At 36.7% G+C, this 24802-nt stretch overlaps 1 protein-coding gene across 21 annotated transcripts in view; it reads right to left on the bottom strand.

Annotated features, from left to right (window-relative positions):
• dlg2 (discs, large homolog 2 (Drosophila)) overlaps window positions 1–24802 on the bottom strand; it is a 191930-nt gene that overhangs the window by 101959 nt on the left and 65169 nt on the right. For 13 of the 21 annotated variants that reach the window (XR_003293022.1, XM_026273740.1, XM_026273743.1 and 10 more), the window contains 3 exons: window positions 5014–5097; window positions 4372–4533; window positions 2054–2113 (listed from right to left, as the gene is read on the bottom strand). Coding sequence is in view for 20 of the 21 variants with exons in the window: in XM_026273740.1 (XP_026129525.1) it covers window positions 2054–2113; window positions 4372–4533; window positions 5014–5097 (306 nt within the window). In the remaining variant the exon portion in view is untranslated. Of the gene's footprint in view, window positions 1–2053; window positions 2114–4371; window positions 4534–5013; window positions 5098–22436; window positions 22969–24802 lie in introns of those variants that run through there. The other 8 variants (XM_026273747.1, XM_026273745.1, XM_026273764.1 and 5 more) reach the window with 4 other exon arrangements.

Here is a 24802-nt window from a genome sequence, read left to right as displayed (position 1 = left end):
ATCACCATTAACCCTGAGCCTCTGCTGTCTCTCACTTCTTTTCCGAGACGCGCTCTCTCAGGAAGAAAAGAGCTCTCCAATCACACTGATTCTGCTAATAAATATCATGGCTCTCCCCTGCCGAGCTCCACTCATTAAAACCACAGATGTTTGCATGACTGGCGGATGGCTAATATCTGAGCTAAAAGGTGCGTGTCCTTTCTGGTTGTTATGTTATTCAATAATGCGACTCGAGGATCGATATCATGCCATCTGACTGTCAAGCTTCTGAGAAGTCCTTCTTATGCAGCCGTTCAATTAGTGCTTGTGTTAAAGCAGCTTTTCAGTAGGAGTTCCTGGGCTGCAAACAGACGACGGGTGTTCAAGCTGATTCACAATGTTTAGCCCTGCAGTGATTCAGTCAGAATAATGGTGCTACATTTCTAGCTCACCTCTCGGCATAATAGTCTCACACTCACTCTCTCCGAGACACGAGGGGACGACAAGGCTAGAATATGTATGCAGAGAAAGTCGAAAGTGATTTAATCAACAAGTTTGGCTGCTGAATAGAGTGCATCAAGTCTGAAAGCTTCTAATAGTCTCATTTAGACAGACCTTTGACCATCTATACAAAGTCTTGTCCTCAACTTATTCTGGCCAAAAACTGCTCATTTAGACAGGAATGAGTCCTCTCGTCAACATATCATGTCTACTTGTTGCTAATAATTACAGCCAATCAGTTTAAAGCTTAGTGTTTTTATTTAATTATTTTGAAAGCTCTTGAAATTTCTGCGTGCAATTAAGCATATGAATGCATAAAATACATGCAAATGCACAAGTTTCATCTGTCACTGTAGAGCAAAGTTCAAGTTTGCTAAACTCTGACCTGTGCATTTTTTATGTATTTTTTAAACAATTTTAAATGATAATGTTCAACATTATTTAATAATACTATTGTAAATATAACATTAATAAACATTCAAATTCCTAGAAATGTAAAATATATTAAAAATAATGTTACTTATCTTTTTACCCAATAAAATATTTCATATTAATAGTATCATGAGAAATTATATTTTATATTTCATATTTAATATAAAAAATATTTAAAGGCATTTAATAATAATACAAAGAAAACATTTAATGTAATATTAAAAATGACTAAAATGTTTGCATATCTATAGATTATTGACCACAACATATACCTCCTACAGAGACACAGTGTGCATACTTTAGTTACTCAACAGCAGTTGATGCTTGCATTTTTGTTTATCTCAGGATTAACTTGTACCCCATTCAATCCTGGGGTGTGACAGATCTACACGTTGAAGCTGTTAGCTAATTTTCAGCGGAGCGTCCCTGGCGTGAGTGTGGAGAGTTGAAGAGGACAGGCTGTCATGGTGACGGTCTACTGAGGCTGTAACATTAGCACAACTGACAGTCTGAAGAGGCCATGAGGATGGTTGAAGTGTGTGTAAGATTGTGTGTGTGTGTGTTTACTTTTCTGTGTGTGCATTTAAGAGTTTCTGGAAGGCCTGATAAGGCAGAGCGCTACCAGAAGTGCTACACAAACTGTAACTGCCACACGGACTGTGTATGAAAACTGACTGCTATTGCAAGAAGGTAGATTTAGATGCTCATTCACACACACTACACACTCACACACACACACACTAACAGAAACCCACACAAATGTCTTTCAATGGTCAATGTACCTGCAATAAAAGTCATCAAATATCAGCAGCGATCACACTGAACGACATATCAACCCCAAAACAAACATCACGGGTAAAAAAAAAGATGAACATCACATAAATTGATTTCACTTGAGTAAAACATATTTGGAGAAAATAAATGTGATTTCACTGCACAAATGGGTTTCTTCAAAGGGAAGTTCTGGTTGAAGAGCCAGCGGTCTGCTATTCAGACCCTCTGAAGAATTTCATGCGGATGTCACACAGTGTCGGAACATTGGCACAGACGTAATGTTCCTGAGTACGGATGAACCACAACAACCACCACAACAACAACGTGGAAAAATAGACACACTCAAAATAAATATCACAAAACTTGCCAGGTAGTTTGCTGCGGTCACCCCCGGGTATGTTAGATCAAACCGGGTAACCAGCGCAGGCTGCAGGTGAGAAAATACAAAAGAGCGTCACCAGCATGTCAGCTGCACTCAGGGAGGGAAGAGAGAGGCTGAGGAGACAGGATGAGAGAAGATAAAAACGCAGACATAGTGCATGAACCATGAGAGGAAGAAAGGAGGGGAACGAAAACAAAAGATGGCTGGATGAGGCTTTGATTTTTTTAAGGTTATTTTGGCTCTGACCTTCCGGCACTTGCTGCACACGACCAGTAAAAGCAGTCAGAGACTGTTCACACAGAGCACGCTTTTGCTTTTAATAAACAGCTAGATGGAAAGAAATGGAACAGAATGCAGGGATCTCGAAATGAAAAGTTGTACACATTTAACCCAAAACTAAATTCTACGCTCATGGCATAAGATGCTAAAAAAAAAACACAGTGAGATGTGACATAGCAACTAAAGATATCTGCCTGATGCGTGTGTGTATAAAGCAACCACTTAAAAATAGTGCAGATAGAACGTAAGAGCATCTTGCTCTCACCTCTCATCCCTCACCTTGCTTCGGGGAACAGGAAGTGAGAGGAGTAGGTCAGTGCAGGGTTTTTTTAGTCCTACTGACAAATAACATCCTGCGCCTGAGCGTCGACAAGAGTTTGCTCTGAGAAATCACGTCTGTAGGATAGAGGTTGTTATGTGACTGGGGGAGAAGCGGCTGTTGGCAAAATAGAAAGATTGAGGTCTTAAAACACTGTCTGCACAAGAGATGACAGTGCAGAATTCTGATGAGCCTAATGCTTCAGACAGGTCTATACACTCTGGAATAAAATCATACACTACCCAAGATCAAATAAAAGCACAGAGCTTTTGAATCATCTGCAGACAATCAGATGAGGCAGAGGATGGTAATGTCTCTCTGACAGAGAGCGTGACTCCAGCCGGAACATATCTGATCATAGAAAAGCAGCAACAAAAGATTTCAATTCTGAAATAAATAAATAAATATGGTTTGTATCTGGCATTTTTCATGAATGCAGTACACTTAAAAGTGCACAAAGAGGTGAAATAAATTATATATATATATACATATATATATATATATATATATATATATATATATATATATATATATATATATATATATATATATATATATAAAATTTATTTATTTTTACTATTTGTCAAGTTTTTCTTGAATTGATATTAGTTTCTTAATGCAGTATTTTATTTAAATTAATTTTGTTATTTAATTTTAATTAATTTAATTGTCATTAATAAATACATTTATTAATTGTATTTTACCAAAAAAATATATACTATTGTTAAAAATGTTTGGGGTCAGTAACCTTTTATTTAAATCGATTAAACTGATCAAAAGTGACAGCAAAAGCTTCTACATTGTTATACATATATATATGTAAAAAAAAGATTTCAAATAAATGATTCATCAAAGAATCCTGAAAAAAAAGATGTATCAAAGGCTTTTGCAAAATTAAGATGCACAACTGTTCTCAACATTGCTAATAAAAAAATAAAAAATGTTTCTGAAAATCATAATATTAGAATGATTCATGAAGGGTGTGATACTGATGGCTGGAGTAACAGCTGCTGAAAATTCAGCTTTTGCATCACAGGATTAAACTGCATTTTAAAATATACTAAAAAAAAAAGAAAAGATATTTTGAATGCAGTAATATTTCACAATATGACTGTTTGTACTGTTTCTTATAAATCTTAGATCGTGTCTTTTAAATCTTACTGACCCCAAATTCCTCTTTCAAATTTAATAAATAAATATTAAAATAAAATAAATAATTGTAATTGTACTAGGATTTAAAAGGTGGTGAAATATTTAGAAAATAATTATTTCTGATGATTTTACTGTGTCTGACAAACACAGTACAAAATAACCTACCTGCTGCCACAATCCCCTGCTTTTAAACTAATAATTGAGCACCATCTAGTGTTGAGAAGTCATGTGACATGAGCACAGCTTAGCACAGCACTAGGGCTATACCGAAGACTAACACATAACCTACAACTGTTCCAACAAATGCTTGCCTTACAGGTCAGACTCTTTCCAATAAATGCATTAAAAAAATTAATTAAAAAAAATATTTCTTTAGATTTTTAAAAAAATGTTGATATAAATGAGGAATGAAAACATGACATGGAAAACCGGTCACTCAAAGAGGCAACCAGACACACAGACATACAATTGAAAAAAAGGAGGAGGTGAAAGAAGGCAATGTGAAGCGGGCCATTGTGTTACATATTGAATGGTTCGAGAAAGGGTGACTTACCTTAAGTGGTGAAATGTGAGAGTGGGAAACGTAGCCATGCACATTCTCAATTTCCGAGAGGTTCTTCTCCGATACATGCACCAGCTCCGGCGCTCGACTTTCATTGGTAAGCCGCAGGAAGCCATGTTCTGGAGGAGAGGAATCATCATCCTGATAACGGTACTATATATGTGAAAGGAAAGAAGAGATGGGGATAGAAAGGAAAACAGAGAAAAACTAAATGAGAAAGGGCAGAAAGAAATCCCACAATCCACTGCAGAGCAAAATGCAACGACGTAAATGACTTTCAGCCAATGAGTTCTGTGCCCTGTGAGATGAACAAGCCAATTCATTATTTGGAGAATTAAGAATGACTGATATCATGATGCATGGTGAAGTTTCATATTTTCTGTGAGCAACAGCATGAATGTGAAATTAAAGCAAAGCAATGCTGCTGACATGCTCCAGTCAAGAAGGAGAAGTTCTAAGTGGTTTGCTCTGCATGCGATCAAAGCAGGATGGTCATCTGTTTCATCTAAACATTTGATGTTTCCGAAAACAACAGTGACAATGTGTAAAATGAAGATGCAACACAGTGCAGCACATCCGTTCTGGACAAACAGAGAATTTAGTTATGGCACAGCCCCTGTTTTTCCGTCTCACCCAGGGGGAGCTCATCAGGGCTGGGTTCATACATGCTGGAGAGCTGCTTTGGTGCTGGGAGCCCTGTACTGCTGGAGGCCTGTTCTGTAAACACACACACAGGAGCCCAACTGTGAACAACCAATCACAGTCAGTTAAGCTCAATCATTTAAATACAATAAGTTAGGACACTGTACAAATTGTGAATAAAAACAGAATGCAATGATGTGGAAGTTTCAAATTTCAATATTTTTTTCAGAATGCAACGAAGATGACATAAAATGTTTAAACAGAGAAAATGTATCATTTTAAGGGAAAAATAAGTTGATTTTAAATTTCATGGCATCAACACATCTCAAAAAAGTTGGGACAAGGCCATGTTTACCACTGTGTGGCATCTCCTCTTCTTTTTATAATTGTCTGCAAACGTCTGGGGACTGAGGAGACAAGTTGCTCAAGTTTAGGAATAGGAATGTTGTCCCATTCTTGTCTAATACAGGCTTCTAGTTGCTCAACTGTCTAAGGTCTTCTTAGGTCTTCAGCAAATGTTTTCTATGGGTGAAAGATCTGGATGCAGGCTGGCCATTTCAGTACCCTGATCCTTCTTCTACGCAGGCATGATGTTGTAGTTGATACAGTATTTGGTCTGGCATTGTCATGTTGGAAAATGCAAGGTCTTCCCTGAAAGAGATGACGTCTGGATGGGAGCATATGTTTTTCAAAAACTTGGATATATACGTTTCAGCATTGATGGTGCCTTTCCAGATGTGTAAGCTGCCCATGCCACACGCACTCATGCAACCCCATGCCATCAGAGATGCAGGCTTCTGAACCGAGCGCTGATAACAGCTTGGGTTGTCCTTGTCCTCTTTAGTCCGGATGACATGGCGTCCCATTTTTCCAAAAAGAACTTCAAATTTTGATTCGTTTGACCACAGAACAGTTTTCCACTTTGCCACAGCCCATTTTAAATGCCTTGGCTCAGAGAAAACGCCTTCTGGATCATGTTAAGATATGGCTTCTTTTTTGACCTATAGAGTTTTAGTCGGCAACGGCAAATGGCACGGTGGATTGTGTTCAACGACAATGGTTTCTGGAAGTATTCCCGAGCCCATGTTGTGATTTTCATTACAGTAGCATTCCTGTATGTGATGCAGCACCTAAAACCTAATAAGTTGCACATTGGTCCTCCAGCTGTTTCTTATATGTACATTTAACTTTTCCGGCCTCTTATTGCTACCTGTCCCAACTTTTTTGGAATGTGTAGCTCTCATGAAATCCAAAATGAGCCAATATTTGGCATGACATTTCAAAATGTCTCACTTTCAACAATATAGATATGTTATCTATATTCTATTGTGAATAAAATATAAGTTTATGAGATTCGTAAATGATTTCATTCCTTTTCTTACACACAATTTGTACAGTGTCTAAACTTTTTTGGAATCAGGTTTGTAATTGTACATACACTACAGTTCAAAAGTTGGGGTTTGGTAGAAGTTTCTTATGCTCACCAAATCTGCATTTTATTGATCAAAAATACAGTAAAATCAGTAACATTGTGAAATATTATTACATTTAATATTGACATTATTTTAATATATTAATATTATTTTAATACAATATTAATATTGTAATATCCTGATTTGGTGCTCAAGAAAAGTTTTCATCATCATCAATTTTGAAAACGCTTACAATTTTTGTGGAAAATGTGAATTTTCTTTCTTTGATGAACAGAAGGATAAAAAGATAACTGAAATAGAAATATTTTGTTACATTATGAATGTATTTACTTTCACTTTTGATTAATTTAATGCATCCCAAAAAAAAAAAAAAAAACGTTTGAAAAGTAGTGTAGGCTATTCACCAGCCTCACACAAATGAACCAAAACAAACACAAGGGAAGAAGCTTAGACCAACAAAAAAGTACAATCTGACGTGCAATATACACACACACACACACACGCACAAATAAAAATACACCGAGACTGAACAAACTGCAATTTATTACTCATTTATTGTTTGAAAGCCAACAACCTTGCCTTAATTTGGAAGCATCAGGCTCTGTAAGCCTGCTTTTAGATGACAAATGATACACTTTCCAGACTCAAATGTCCTATTTAAAAAATAAAATAAAAAGTAAAATAAATATAATTGCTATCCCACAAATTGAAACACCAAGCTGAAAAAAAAATAATTAATAATAATCAAGTAGATGTTTCCAGTTGTCAAGCTAGCACTGCCAGTTGTCAATTCTCAGTGAAGGCATGTAACTGATAAAATCTCTGATTAAAATCTTGAATGTAACACAACTCACTGAGTAATAGCATATACCAATTACACAAATGTAATGAATATTACTAATATGGAGGCAGCTGAGAGCCATAATTACCACTTCTGCAATCAAAAGCTCAAGTATCTCCTTGTCAGTGGACTCACCATCACACTATGGATTTAAAATCCTCTATACGGAGTGTAACAAAAAAATAAATAAATATGCACATAATTATATTTCAGGGGCTTAGGCTGCATGAGCCCACCTGCAGAGAACATGAGAGCTTTAATTCTCTCTGATGAAATGACTCCATGCACAGCACAGAGTAATTATCCTACACCTTACTGACTGGCATTATGCACTGAGGTAGATGTGCTTTACACTACCCTGATTTACAGTATTTCTCATTATCCCTCATCCTCAGAGAAACAGCTGGAATGTTCCATCTTCAATCTAAAACTCAAGAGAGAACTTCATCACTGTTCCAAAACATAGTAAGACACCTCACAGCCTTCTAAGGTAGTATCATAACTGATAATAGCCACAGACAATTATTTTTATTCAACATTTTTTGTATACGTTATGCTTCAATAGTTTGCAGTGGTAAGGGTTTTAATTATAATTATTTATTAGTTTTTTTGAAAGAAGCCTTTAAAGCTCAAAAATGCCTTTTTCCCCACAAATATTGGTCCAATGCAGGTTCTCTAAGAGATAGATCAATGGTGTGGGACATTCTTAAGTCATAAGTTATCCAATGCTATGAATCTGGATTTCTGAGCTGCAGACTGCCATGCGGACTGTCAGCTGGCAGTCTGATAGCTGACATATGTGAGACGGTTCATCTGAGGGAAGAAGTCACAAGAGATCTAAATAACAGAATGAAAGTTGTGCTAAGAATACACACATACCACAAAAAATTAACCACTTTAAACATCATGTATCTGATGCAAGAACTAAGACACAAAAACCTTAATTTTGATGTCCATAAAAGAGTATTAAATTATCGACTGTGTTACACTATATGAGTACATATACACACTATTTTCACTGACAATGTACTACATGCTGCAAAAAAGCAGTGTGCTGAACTGCTGTATTACTGTATGTGAAGGCAGAGATAAATGAAGTTAATTTAAAGTAATGACAGGTGGGTGAGAAAAGGTCGTCCCCAGGGTTCTCAAAGAGTAGCAGGTCGTGCAACCGTCTAACCTTTCTTTAAAAGCTGCTATTGTCTCCCTCTCTCAAATGCTGTAAGCATCTCTTGTTGCCCCTGACTTGTTCTTTCTACACTATTATTACCTGCAATTATCCAGCCTAGGCTAATAGCAGCTCTCATACTCCATAGCAGTAAATGGTAGGGAAATATCTTCCGTATAAAATGCACACTCAGAGATTCAATCTAGAAACACCAGCCACGCTAGATTTTCAACCTTTGGATTTGTGGAAAAGACAAGCATATATTGTGTTGTGCTGGTCAACAAATCCAGCGGCTAGTCATGCTAGTACAACATGGTCTTTTCAGCAGAATCCTTGGACAGTATTTTCACTCGGTAGGTCTCTTCCCTGACTTCAGACCTCTGCGGACATTCAACATGCCATTTGAAGATTACAGACTTTGCCGGCAAACTGCTTGGAATGGTCTATAAAAGAAAAAACAAGAAAATATTTGCCAGCCACAGCTAATCTGCTTATTGTTACAAACGTAATGAGGGGAACGGAACAGGGAAGAACTGGTAAACAAAACTGAAAATAAAGATGCAAATCCTCTCTCCTTGGTGGATACACAGAGCTAACGGGCTGCAGTGATAGTGACGGGATTGAACGGGTCTTAGTAAAGCCAAGAAAGAGAAGTGGGTAAAGGCACTACAAATAACTACAACACGATATGCTTCTGTTTCCTTCCTGTCATTGAGAATTTCCTGTTGTTCTGCCTGCTTTCCTGTTTGCACTGCGCTTTGTATATTGCGTTGGCCGTGATGAGATGTTATGTCTGTGTTCTTTAATTTGCTCATTGTCAGTAAATCACCCACATAAATTTCAATGCCCTTTGGTGTGGTTTTAGAATAGACCTATCGTAAGCCCCTCCCCTCAAACACAGATGAGCCAATGGCAGTTGAGTATCAGTTGCACAGGGAGCGGAACTCAGACAGCTTTAGGTTTCAGAGATATAGAGAAACACTGGAAGATCTGAAGCTTGCATCAGTTTGATGGTGTTCATGCTTTAAAAATGTAAAAATTATGTGCCAGGCGTACTTCTAACACTGATTCCAGGTATCCTGAGAAGATAGGCAATAGATTTTGTTTTATTGCATTTCCTAAACCCAACCAAAACAGAGCAAAATGTCCCTAAGCATTCAACCACAATCCCAATTAATTCGTAAATTTTCTTTTGGTCATACACTCATTAAGTTAAAATTTTCATCTGCTCAAGGAGAACATTAATGTCATCTTGTGCTTCAGCAAAGTCTCTCTGGCTAAAACTAGCTACCACTGAAGTTAGTGAGTCCATGCTAATGTACAAACCTAAATAGCTAACTGTACTCACATCATGTACAGTGTAGGGCAAAAATACAAACAAAGGACTACATTTCAGTGCCTCTCCATATTAAACTGGTTAAATGTAAATTAATTTCATTGTACTCTGCGGTACATGAAAAGTGTTGATCCTACATGTTGTCACATGTGATCCTGACAAGCATAATATGAGACTTCTCCTGCTTGCATTGTGATCTGTAAACCATTGCTTCGAATTACCCACCATATTTATTTTAAAATACTTTATTTATCCCTCCATGTCATGTTTCATTCCCACTTGAACGGTGGCCCTTCTGTGTCCAAAAAAATTAAATAAAGCAGCATAAACAGAATAAAGTAAATATACTATATTCTGTCAGAGCAGATCACCCAGAATTCCTACAACCACCTTTGGACTTTATTAAAAAATAATTGAATAAGTGACATTTTAACTGAATTTATTCCATTGATTCTGAAACATCATAGAAATATCAGCCTTAGTAATGACAGCACAGAATGCCACACTGTTTGTGAGTCTCTGACAGAACCACTACAGCGGCAATGAATGAGGCAGAATTCACCAATGATGCTTTAGCACTACACTGTACTAACATATAACAGTCAGGTCACTGGTCACAGCTCAGTAAATAGAGCACAGCTATTTAGCTGAGGCTACTGATCTGCAAATCAAAAGTATAAACATGCACAGTAGAACTCACACTAATCAGAACCCCTTACTTTAAATCAAATGAAACCTACAAAAGCAAAAAAAAAACTCATATAGCTTCTAATAATAATAATACATTTTGATAAATGATAAATGTGAACTGCAGAAAATGCAAGGCCTGTACCAAGCTCATGCATATTTAGTGAGGTAAGCACTGATTAGTTTATGATGATTGACTACTGCTGTTGCAGTTTTTTAACACTGCATGGTTTCACACTGTTTACCATAGCACATCATGTAAAAGCAATGTAAAACAGATAAAATGGTCAAAGTGAAGCCTGTGTTTAACTGGACTAATAAAAATGCATAAGGCTTGCATGCTAAATGCCATAGTGATGTGCAGAATATATGATTAATGTTATGGGAAGCTGTCTCACACCACACACAAGTGTCAAAAATACAGTAATACTGCAACAACTGATATATCACAATATATCAACTTTAATCTGACATATGCAGCATGATAATGTGATAGACGGCAGCTAGCGCGGTCTACAGATTTTCTAAATGTGCTAATATATTTGTATAAGGACAGATGTGTTTGTGTATGGAGGTGCATTAATGTACTGTATTTGTGAACAGGCTGTGGGTTTTTCCAACACACTATGCGGATCTAGCTTGTTCACGTGCCCCTGTGCTGAAGGCTCCTTCCTCACTTCCCTCACTCTCTGTCTCTTTGAGATGAGAGAAGATGGGAATATGAGGTGGCGTGGCTGAAGGCTCTGGAATCTCCTCGCGATTGTGTGCACTGACCCCTTTTCTGCGGCCTAATAAACCCAGAGCTCATCATTGTCAGCTCACAGGGTTCATTCAGCCTGCAGAAGAAGGAAGGGTTAACGACAGCTGGCAAGATCCTGCCACTTCTACCTCCTCAGCTACTGAGAAAATGCTAAACTAGATTTTAAGCCAAAGTAAAATACTGTGTTTAAATTGAAACATATGAATCACTTTATAAAACTAAAATAAATAAATACATACATAAAACTCTCCATAAAATATTTATAGCAGGGTGTCTGAGCTGCTCTCTTCCACAAGATGAAAGTGACCGTTTACCATAGAAAGTGAATGGTAGAACTAGTCAAGCAAGAATTTTAAAGCAAGATTTGCTGTGAAAATCAACTCATTTTAGTCTGTTCCTCAGAAAAAAAATCTTCAGAATACTTGGGTATTACGTTTATGGATTTTAACAACCTCTGGTCCCCAATCAGTTTCACTGTATAGAAGAGAACAGTGTGATCCTTCTTTATAATTGCAGAATAACATTGTGTTCCAGAGAAGCAAAAAGTCAAGTTTGGAACAGCATGAGTAACTGCACATACACATATCTGTAATCAAAAAACATTACTTCAAATTTCAAATCTCTCAGTGGAAGTCTGAATATCAGATTCATGAACAACCATATGACACAAACTATGACACTGCTCCTTTGAATCACATTTGGGTCAAAATCAAATCATAAAACAGTCAAAACCCTTTTTTCCATCTTTTACACACACACACACACACACACACACACACACACACACACATATATATATATATATATATATATATATATATATATATACACACAGTCCATTCTAAGTGATTTACTCCTGTAAGACACTTCTCATCTAATTAAATACACTAATCTGCATATTTCTATGCATTATAAATAAACCCAATTGAGTGACACCATATAGACAAGCACAAGTGACAGAATTACATCTGCAGCTGCAATTAATTTTACTTACTGTACATAGCTGAATTATCTAATTAGCATGCTGTGCTGCATACTGCCTTTGTCGTCTGGACTAATTGGTTCTGAATGAAGAACCATACATGATAGCAAACAAACAAACAAGTGCAGCACGTCAACTGAATACAACATTAGCATCTTGATCCAAGTGACCTTACAGAGGTTTGAAGATGTTTTACTGTAAAAAAAAAAAAAAAAAAAAGCCAAACTTAAGTGCTTGTTTTCAAATTGAGGGTTATAAATGCCTTGAATGACTTAAAACTCATTAAATCAATTAAAACAAATCATCCATGCAGAGCAACACATTTCAATAGAAATTATTATTGCAGCCCAATAATCCACATAAGAAGTAAATGTTGAGTGACACACCACTGACATACTTCCTGACACGGCAAAACAGCAGCATTCCTAGAGCTTGCAAAAGTGTTCATGTATAATCTATAATCAACTCAAATAGCTTCTTTCCTGTAAAACAGCCCTGATGATGGATGCCTACCTTACATCCGAACATCAGCGACAAGGTGTTGTCATGGCACGCAACCTTACAGTGGCAGAGCATTGGATTAAAACAGTCGGGGTTCCTCACTATCGGAGACATTCCTCTCGCAGCAGGAGTGCTGCACTCATGCTACAAGCACTGATGTAGACAGAGAGAAAGCACGAGACTCTTCACTCCTGGATGAGCAAGAGTCCGCCTAATGCATGAACACAAACGTTCTCCCTAAACACACACACACACAACTGGGATGCAGCCTCCATTTAGATCTCAATTCTCTTTTTCCCTTGGTCCCTTTCACTACTCTGGTCTGAGTCACACACTATTTCACAACCCTGTCTGCCTGAAGCTTTCTTAAGTCCTATGCTTCATTTTCCATATACAAACCTTTGTTTTATTTTTTATTTTTTAAGTTAAATATGATCATGACTTTTTTGTGTTTCTGTGAGATAAACTAGTGACAACATCCTGGTAAAGTAACTACATGTCATAATTGTCGCCAACTGAATTTATTAGGAAAGCCAAGAAAAGAAATTCAGCATGAAAGCAGTGTTACCGGCTTTGATTTCTTTGAAAACCAGACAGCTGTAATTAACGACATTGTAATGTGTACACGAAAAGCTTACATAGTTTACATCAGTCTGTATGTATCAATATCTGATACATACAGATAATGGCTCTTATAGTTTTTTTTTTTTTCTTTTTGCAAAGTCTTTTATTGTGTATTGTATGTTACTGTTTTTTATATGCATTCATAAATTTGGGCTGCATATCTTGGCCAGGGCACTCTTGCAGAAGAGCTTTAGAGGTATCTTTATAAATAAAGGTTAATCAAATATTTTAATGATTTCTTAAGGATCACGTAACACTGTGAAAACTGCTGAAAATTAAACTTTTCTATCACAGGAATAACACACAGTCAAAAGCACAACATATGCAATACTCTTCTTGTCAACCTGGTTTCTATGCCAAGACGAGAATGTATATTAAGATCAACTGCAGATGTTCTAGCCTACAAATTAGCACAACTCTAAGAGATGTTTACAAGCCTGCACAGCAAACTGCCAAACCCAGAGTGCGGGTTCCAATGATTGGCTGCTTACCAGTTTGATGATGTTCTCCTATCATGTTAACAACCATTTGGCTAATCAGCCTAAATGAGTAAAACTGCTAAAACTGGCTAAAGACTAATGACGAGACAGACAGAGAAAGAAAGAAAGAAAATATGTAAATACACAACATGCCATTTTGCTTCATAACATTTTAATTTTGCAAAGTTTAAAACCCTACAGTACTAAAATTTCGGTTTATAAACATACAAAAATATTACTGTATTGGTAAGCATTAAATGGAATGTTGAATTTGTGGTGATGAGTGGCAGAACCCGATTTTACCAAGTGAGACATGTTCCTGGGACAACATCTTTGTTGACCCTGGAACAACACTGTGATTAACCAATCAGATTTGAAGAACAAGTTTATAGATTTTGTGAAGTTTATGCTTACAATCACTATTAGGTGCTTGTACATCAGTGTCATTCATCTATCATTTCCTCTGATTTTAAGGATCACTCATGGTTAAGGTTAGGTTTAGTTGTGGGGATATGGTCAAGACTACATTTTTTGAGTAAAATGTTGTTCCAGGGTCAACAAAACATGTTGACCTAGGAATACATCTAACTCAGCAAAATCAGGACGTGCGTGATGAGTGCATGTTTGTGAGCTTACGTGTTATAAGCAACAGAAGGGGGTCTGGCCTTCCCTATAGATGTGGAAAGCTGCAGGAAGCTATTATGAGATCTTAGCATTTGTTTTTGTGCCAGTTCACCTGTGTGCCAAACCAACCTGAAGAAACACTTCTAAAAATACCAGTGTGTAAATCCCACCTCAGATGTGTGATAACAGCTAAGAGGGATGCAGCTCTGTGTTTTATTCTGTTCAAACAGAGAGTGAATCTAATTAACATGAATTCATAGACAAACACACATAAGGTACACAGTGAGTGGATCTGCACTAAAGCCCCGGGCCTTTGGGAGATACAGAGTACACAATGGCCTGTGTGTGTACATGTGCACTGTGTGTTGTGTGGTCATGCGTGAACTGCTTTATGTGATGGGTAATGATGCCTTAGGAAGGATTCCTGAATGCAGTTACAATGCATCATAGCTTTTTTTTCTTTTGTAAAAATAAAACTAAATACTACACATTAGGCTCCAAAAATAAAAAATAAATAAAAAAGAAGAAAAGCAAAGAAAATCCACATTTAAGTAATCTACTTTGATGTAGTCCATATGACCATATAACAGTAAACTTTGAAATTATTTGGGTAAATAAAAAAATTTAAATAAACATTTTTGTGTGATTTATCCCTTTAAATCACAGTATTAAAAACCACAGAGCTGTCACTGCACAGAGCCCATGTAAAATGTAATATAAGGTCATTCTATTTTAGGAATCTACTCAACTGTGCATGACATTCTGAGACCGAATCTGCTGTGATGTGAACTGACGGCACGGTAAATGGTCAGAAAGTGAATCGTCGTTCGCATGGTTGGCACGAGGAAGAAAATCTGTCTCTGGTCAACAAAATATTACTCACAGTTTAAAACCAATCTATCCGTGTGCTGATCTTTTATGTTTTCTCCAATAACCAGCTCCTGATTCAGCTCAACACAGCACGTTATGGATCACAAGCACAAATCGCCACATGAAGTGAGGTCTACTTTAACTGTAATTACAAATATAGGGTTCATATGCAGAGTCAAGTGATGTACTGCATGCTAATTACAGTATCCTTGCTGTCAGGATAAAATATGGCACATCACTTAATTAACAATAAACACAGTTATATAACCCCGAAAAAAAGTTTGATAGTCTCATTAACACAAAGCTGGCAGTGCAAGTTGTATTACTGTACTATAAATTCATGAACACATGGGGAAGAGAGGGGAATGTGGGTAGTGTAAGCGCTCATGTTGTCCAGCAGAGGGAGCATTCACACAGAGCTTCACTGAAGTGAAAAGAATGAAGGATTGCCACTAATCAGATCCTGATACATTAGCAGAACTAAACATTAAATTTATGCTGAATCAACTGATCCTGTCTGCTGTCTTCTAAGGGTGCTTGGGGATAGGGATGAAGCGTCCCAACGATGTACACTACTGTTCAAAAGTTTAGAGTTAGTAAGAGGTTTTAATTGTTTTGATATTAGTCTCTTTATTAAAAGAGTATTATTTGTATTATTTGATTAAAAATAGTAAAACAGTATGATTGTTGAAATAAAAAAAATATATAAAAAAATATTTATTATTAAGATGGCAAAGCTGAATTTTCAGCATCATTTTACCAGTCTTCAGTGTCACATGATCCTTCAGAAATCATTAAAATATGCTTAAGAAACTTTTTTTTCTTTTCTTGAAAGAAGTTGTGCAGCTTAATAATTTTGTGGAAACCTGGAAACATCTTTCAGGATCCTTTAATGATTTGAATCAGAATTTAATTAAAAACTGAAATCTTTTGTTACATTATCAACATACTATTACTTTTGATCAATCCTGGTTAAATAAATTATTTATTTCTTACAAAACTTTGTGCTTTCTCCAGTCCACAAGACTCTGATTTGAGCATAATCATTTGTGTTTAATTAAATCATTAAAACATTTATAAATAGATTAATTCAAATAAAAATGGAAGTTAGAGAAAGTTCCGTCTGCTAATCACCACACATGATTAGATCCCAGAAAAGTTAATCAAGTGTCTGTTTTCAAGGCCTCATAATTTAGCAGCTCATGCCTGCAGCACAGTAATATGTCTAGCAGGTCTGTTTTCACTTCTGCGTTAGCCTCATACCTGCAGCTAAACGCACTCCAAGTGACATTAATATTTCAGCATGCATTCAGCACGAGAAGATCTAGTCTGGCCTCAGACTGTGCTACATTACGGTTTTACAGTAAAGCATCAGCATTCTGTATTGGAGGCTGGGATGGATACACCTCTCCCTCTCGGTGTCATTTGCTCTGGCCTGCAGAAAAACACAGAAGAATGTATCAAACCTGCCAGTAACATTAAGGGCTAGGAGCTAAAGGTCTGTCATTGTAAATCGGTCATGAACCACTTATAATTGACTTTATGTGTTTGCAAATCAATACAAGGGTTTATAGAGAACCTGAGATTGTAAAGCAAAGTCTGTGATAAAATTTGTGATAAAAGGTGTCTTTACACAGCCAAGTTCTTTGTCTGCTCCAATCTTGCTTCAAGATGCAACTTCACATAAAAGCTGTGCTAAAATATGTCAGTTGTTACCATCCTCTGGCCGTTGTATTAGAGATGATTCTGATGCTGAATTTATTCTCCATAAGTAACATGCACCTTCACAAAATCAAAACACACACATAGAGTACATCAACATTCTATATGATATAGAACTTACGCTTTGTAGAAAGAATACAAAGATTGCTGCAGTGACTTTCCTGCATAGTTCAGACCATACTAGCTGTCAAATTCCAGCTGTAAGGTCTGAATGATGGGTAGCATTTTGACTTTAATGTTGTGGAGAGGCATTCCCGGGGCATATGCATGCTGGAGTTGACTGTGGAGACAGACGAGTTTGAGGCTGAGCTGAAAGTGGACCGACTAGATATTAATTAGAAGTTTGATAGCTTTTTCCAGAGTGTTTAATTACAGTGGTAAAGGACAATTAGATTTGAGCTCTGAGACACCTCTTGGGAACTACATACTGTAAAAGAAAGAGCAAGAAGACTCAATTGATGTGGCTCGATAGAAATGACTCCCTGACTACACTACAAATGTTTCAATTTTGACTTTAAATGAATTTTCAACTGTGATATTTTTCCAGGAAAAAAAAGGAAGTCATTAGTTGACTCTAAAGAGCCTTTGCTTCAAATAAATCAGACATTGCACCAAAAACCTGAGTAAACATAATCCTGGGCTACTCGGGGTTAAAAGTGGCCTTAGTTCTGGCTTTAAAAGACAAATGGGTTTAGTGCAGTATAAAAAGCCTTTGAGATTGATAGCTTCAAAGAAATGTCCATTATATATACATGTAGTTTTATCACAATGTGTATAGTGCCTCTCAAGAAAACAACCTCAGTAAATGCATATTTGTGGTACAAATATGACAAATTGTGGCTAAATTAACCAATCTTAGAGACAGCATCCCACTTCTGGATAGCTATACCAAGGGAATAAACAATAAGATGGAAAATGGAGCAAACAGATTTTAAACAGAATGGATTAGAGTCCAGATATGGATCTTGCTTTTAAAGATAGTGCTAAAAATACCCTGGTTTACAAATCGCAAATGTTGCTTTGGGTTATATAAGCCTGCAGCGTGGGTTTACTCACACAACATGGAAAACCTAATTAAGATTCCCATGTTGCATCTCCCCCTCTCCAAAAAACAGCCCGTAGCAGTTGGCTAATCACTCTATTAATCATGGCAATGCTGTTAGTAATCACACCTAGTAACATGCAATTATCTCAAATAAAACAGAATGGTGTAGGGACAACTCTTCTGCTCACACCTGAGAAATCCTGAAACAGCAGAGAGCTCATAACTTCACTGTGATAAAATTACTTACTACTCTGTGTAAACTGATATAGCTGTGTTATATGACAACAATATGCAAAAAAAAAAACTGTAATTACTGTAAAAATCTAAGTGCTTTTATAAAATAATTTTGGCTGTGCAGTATTGTTTTTAACTAAAACTAAAACCATTAAAAATATTCATTAACTGAACCAAAGCTGAGAACTAAAATATTATAAATATTATAGGAAAAACTTAGAATTTAGAATTTTAAAATACAATTATGAAATAAATAAAAAATAAATAAAATATGTTCTACTTGAAGCACAAATTTGGCAAACTAAAGTTAAACTAATTAAAAGGTTAAACTAATTACACACACACACACACACACACACACATACATATATATATATATATATATATATGTATGGCAGCAAGGTCCAGAATTCCAGTCGAGTTGAGTTTGATTTTGTGCTGCCTTGTGGCTGAATTCAGGTTTCTTGCTAACCTTAATGAGCTACAAAGTTCATAGGAGTTCACTGGCAGCTAAAGGACACACAGCAAGAGCCTACCATCCCTCCCAGTGTTTCTCTGTACCTGTGATTTTAAAATAGAAGTACAATTTCACAAAAAAATAATTAACAAACAACACACGAGCACTATGACCAAAGTTGTGCGAACACCGTGAGAATGCTGACACAGAGAGAACAAGCATATTGGCCCTAAAACATCCTCCTATCTGGGTACACTCCTCCTCATTTCCTGTCACCCTGTCTGAAGACCTTCTGGGCTGGAAGAAGAGCACAGTCAGAGGAAAAACTCTGACTCTGAAAGTCCTAACTGCACATTTTATTCTGGGGGTCATGAACCCTACCCATATTCAGTCAATTAGTCCTGACAGTGAAATGTCAATAATTTAGTCACTAGAAATTGTTAGGAAGGGGGTGAATAGAGAACAGTCCCAAGCAGTGGTGGACTTTATCACTTAGGATGTACTCATAACAGGCATGGTTGCCTTGAACTGAGCCTGATTATCCACCTCCCCACTCACCCACTGGCCTGCACTCACACTTGCACTAAACTTTCTGACTGAATTGAATTTATTGAAAAATTTAAACGTATAGGCTCAAAGCCTTCCTCAGTGTGCAAAGCAATTCAATACCTCCACCCACTTTTCTAAACACTAATTATCTCAACATCATTAATTAGCCAATTAGTAAAATCATTCAATAATTTCCATTTAATTCCTAGACAATTTAAATATTGTTTTACTTGATCTTATAGATGTGTTCGACACTATAGATCATGACATACTCATAGATTGATTACAAAACTATGTGGGTATTCAAGGCTAGGTTTAGATTATATCTGTCGGATCGCTACCACTTTTTTTATTTAAACGGGAAATCATCTCAATTATCAACAGTATAGTATGGAGTGCCACAAGGATCTGTCCCTATTTTCAATATATATGTTGCCCCTTGGTAATATTATTAGAAAATATGAAATTAGTTTCCATTGTTATTCTAATGATACACAACTATAAATCTCAACAAGGCCAGATTAAATTTGTAAATTATCTAAGATAACAGAGTGTGTTTTTTTTAGGTCGCAAAACTCTTGACTTTTGGTAGTACCTGGGATAGCAAAGTCCACTAAAGGAGGTAGAGCTTTTTCACATTTCGCATTCGCAAACTCTGGAATAGTCTTCCTGATAACATTCAGGGTTCAGACACTCTCTCTGTTTAAATCTAGATTAAAGATCCATCGTTTAATCTTAATAATCTTGTACTGCAGTTATATCTGATTATTATTATTATTGCTTAGCTTGGTTTGAAGTAATAATTTTTGCTTTGTTTGAACAGCAGCTACGCTAATTACGTCTCTATTTGTTTCTCTTTTTCTGCCACATGATTAACATCCCATGGTAACTAGGACTTACACAAGCTTCAGTCTGGATCCAGCCCTTACAAAGACCTAAAATGACCGAAAAGAGGTGATGAAGAGATGAAGAGATGATGCCAACCCCTCAGAGGACCTCAGATGAATGCAACCCTGAAACAACATAAACTACCAAATTTTGCTACAAGTTGAATTGCAACATATAATCACTGCTGTTAATAATGTATATTGTCTGTTTGATTACCTCATTAACTGGATTTTATATTACATTTCTGCCATATGTACATCAATTTGACAGTCACAACTGATAAGCTACTTCTAAATATATTGTAGAAACTTAATTTTCTGTAAAGCTGCTTTGCAATGATTTGTATCGTGAAAAGCACCTTTAAAATAAACTTGAATTGAATTTAACATTATAAATTATTTTTATTTAGGTGTTTTTGTAGTGTGTTTGTTGAGGAGAAGGCTGTGATTAGTTGTACTTTGCAGATGACAATACAAAGACAAACAAATCTCATGACATATCTAGGGGCTACAATATCATAGACATGGACAGGCTATATTGACTTGGGCCAAGAAAATACCTAGCAACCACTCAAAGCACACTAGCAACTATGCACATCACCCAACCAGCTGCATAGGAACATCCAGGTAACACCAACAACACCCTACAGCTTTGTGAGTGCAGGAAAGGAAAGAATCAATTGTACTACATTGTAACTACTGAAGTCTATGGATTATCAGGGGATTTGCTGTGTGAGATCAGGCAGTTTGAGATTAACCAACATCTCACATATTATATTGTAGGGTGACAGATGTGTTGTTTTTTTTAATAAAAAAACATGTTCTTAGTTATTATTTTATAATAATAAATTTCATAATTAATAAAATCAAGATCAACAAATAAAATCAAGATTTTAACAAAGTTTCCACTGAACTTTGACGCTTCAAAACACCCATTTCATATTACTGTGGGCTCACAGTCCCATATAAACAGAAAAAAATAAACTTTCTGATCCAATAAGTAGATAGTATTGGGTTAGACCATTTGAAGATGTGCACTAACACTTGTGTTTATGAGTGTGTGTCACTGATATAAAAGAACAGACCCTGCATCTGTTAGCCGCTCATGTTTACCATTCTAACAAGGCACAGTAAAGGGGTAACATGAGTACTCTCTCTCAAACACACACACAGAGACAGTCTGGGTCCAAACAGCAGAGTAGCCAGGCCGAAACATGAGAGCCCGTGTGAACAATAGCGTTATTCTGAGGGGAGCAGATGAGATGGCAGACGGATGAACTACGTAGTCAGAGATCCTGATTGGAGCTGATCAACAGAGACTGTGTGAACACAGACTGGGAACATGTTCAACTCATTTAATGTCCATTGATTCCACCTTTCTTTCTGCACTTTATATTTCTTTTTGTCTTGTTTTTTTTATTATTATTATCTCACTCTGTCCCAGCAAAAATGAGGGGATGTCTGGCTAAGTAATGGTGTACCTCAGGGCTCAGTGCTGAGCCCTCTTCTTTTCTTCTATATAATAAACATTATAAACGTGTGCATAGAGCACCTTTGAGTTGAAGTGTCATCACCAGCAGTTGAAGCAAACATGAGAAAAAACATCAAGCACCAGGGGATCAGATCTGACCACAAACACCCCCCTTAACACTTCAAACACACACACACAGGCTCAGAATACAGCCACATGTTTTGCTCGGAAGTTTGCTCATACAGCAGTGAAATGCAGCATGTGAGTGAACACATAAGTCAAGTAGAGCAATAAGGGTCTCACGTGTAACATAACTAATCATAAAATCACCATAATTATAAAACCAAACATTATGATATACAGAAAGAGAAAAGAGATGATCAACTGCTTATTAGTTTGCTCTCCAGAATATTTGATTCTAAAAGAAACACAGAAGGAAACGGAAGAGGAAAGAGACAAAGTGAAAGGAAAATAGAAAGAGTGACAAAGAGAGAATTGAAACAAGAAAATGATACCAAAATAAACTAGAAAAAGAGAAACACAAGCTTTTGGGGTGAGTCACTTTGCTGCAGAGTTTCTTACGACAGACTGAAAATCATTCTTGACAACAATTTGCAATGCCAACTTACAATGTTTATGACTTTGACAACTACAGCATCGAAACAGCACTTAATTACTTCAGTTTGCGTCCCTCCTTCTCTCCACACTCGACATGACGTACAGTATAAAGTCTTTTTTGCTTACCTCTGGGCTTCTCACTTTCTGTTCCTGCATGCTTCTCTGAGTGTGTGTGTGTGTGTGTGTGTGTGTGTGTGTGTGTATGTGTGTGTGAGCGCGTTTCAGTGACTGTTCAATCGGACAGTAGAGAGGTGTTCATGTTCTGTGGAGTGGCTTCCTTTTCTCTGGGCAGACTCAGAGACTGTGTTCATCGTGTTTGTGTGTGTGCGTGTGTGTGCGTGTGTGTGTGAGAGAGAGCATGCCAGAGATGTGGGGAGGCCCTGAATCACTTCCCCATCGCTGCATCCAGCACTCTGCGGCACTCAGCAAGTCTACTGCAGGGAGCACAGCCAAGCAGGAACTAAGAGAGGAAGGGCCACCGAGCCCACACGGAAAAGTTGTACTGCAACACAGTTCCCGCTCAGGAAGTCGACAGTTGACAGGTACAACAAGAGCTTTGTAGCTTATAAGAACCTTAAATCAAGTATTAAAGCCAACAATACTACAGTTTAGAAGTTGCATAGTTAAAGGGGTCACATATGATACAATTTAAAATTGTCCTTTCTCTTTGGAGTGTTACAAGCTCTTGGTGCATAAAGAAGATCTGTAAAGTTGCAAAGACTAAAGTCTCAAATCTAAAGAGATATTCTTTATCAAAGTTAAGACTCATCTAACAGATGTTCAGGCAAAGAAAGAAGGTGCGTCTTTTATTCTCATTGTAGTATTTTTGTTGCTGCTGCAGCCACATTGTATAGATGCTGAGTATTTCATTGTGAAAGCGAAACTACTTTGTTTGACCTTTCAAAAGAGGACGATATCCTGATATCATGCCTGGAGCTGATCCATGCTGGTCACTGAGGAATACATCAACTTTGCACTGTGGATCGCCAAATCGCCTTTCACCGTGGACGAAGCGGCGTCAAGCCCTGGGTCGTCACGTGGTTGCTGCAAGCCCAAGATCACTCCTTCATAGCATAAATGGCTGCCCACTGCTGCGGGTGTGTGTTCACAGTGTTTGTGTGTGTTCAATGTTCTGTGTGTGTGCACTTTGAATGGGTTAAATGCAGAGCATGAATTCTGAGTATGGGTCACCATAATTGGCTGTATGTCACATCATTTCTTTTTTCTCAAGCCGGCCGCGGCTCATTCTAGACCATTCTAGGCCTCTGGCCTCTGCTCACTCAAGGCTGCGATGTGTAAAGCCCCCGTATATTCTGCATCCGGTGTAGGGGTGGGTGATATACCTCTACACACGATTAACCGGTGGAAATAAGTCAACCGGCAGAGACTTTGGACTATCGTCTTTGTCGTGGATACACACTCATGTTACATTGATGTGCTCTGTCGTCACAAACACCTATCATTTGTACATTTTATTAAGCATCATGTGAATTTTAAGTGATTTTGAAGCCACTGAAATGCATTCAGCAGCAAAAGAAAACTCATTTCACTAAGTGTGCATTGTCTGTCTGTCTCTGAGCACTGTCAGAGAGGCATGTACACGTGAAGATGTTGCTCATAAATCACGGGAGTACGTGAACAAAGTTTCTTCTTTTCTTTTTTTACTTTAAAGTGCTAGAACAGTTAAAAACACAAAAATGTACGTCAAAATTCCAGAAAGAAAACCTCACACTGCTCTTGACTAAATTAGTTTTGTAACTTTAATAAGAAATATATATTTAATTCACACACTGAAAAATATAGTGTTTTTATTTTTTATTTAAAAAATATATGTAACATTTCTTATTTATTTGTTCAACTGAATTATTTTTGTACTATTGTTTGATAAATTACTTAAAAAAAGTAATCCACTACAAATTACTAATTACTTCTTTAAATAATTAATAATTTATTACATTACTGATTACTGCATTTAAAAAGTAATCCGATTACCAGTGGTGGACGAAGTACACAAATCAAGTACTTGAGTAAAAGTACAGATACGTGTAGTAAAATATTACTCCGGTAAAAGTAAAAGTACTCCTTTTTCAATTTTACTCAAGTGAAAGTACAGAAGTACTCAATTTTTTATGTACTTAAGTAAAAAAGTACTGAAAGATAGATGTTTGCAGTTTTATACAGGCTAACGTTACTTAATTTAATTTTATATTAGCACATATTTTTTTTATAATCCTACTGCTCAAAATACCTGGGATTTTTTCCAAAATAACCACTATATGGAGTCAAGATATATTTTTGTTGTTGATATGGACTACGCTGATAAAAGTAATGTTAACTGTGAAGCTTACACTGTGATTTACCTGAGAGAAAACCGAGATGACCATCTGATTTTCACCAGTAAGAAAAAAGTATTTTAAAGTTTGTTGTTTTACAGAACATCACAGTTATATATGACATCCCTTATGAAACCAAAATATATTGCAGTATATTGG

The sequence above is a fragment of the Carassius auratus genome, chromosome 10, assembly GCF_003368295.1.
Source record: "Carassius auratus strain Wakin chromosome 10, ASM336829v1, whole genome shotgun sequence".
Taxonomy (NCBI): Eukaryota; Metazoa; Chordata; class Actinopteri; order Cypriniformes; family Cyprinidae; genus Carassius; species Carassius auratus.
Note: the sequence above shows the minus strand (reverse complement) of the source record. Positions and strands in the feature narration are given on the sequence as shown.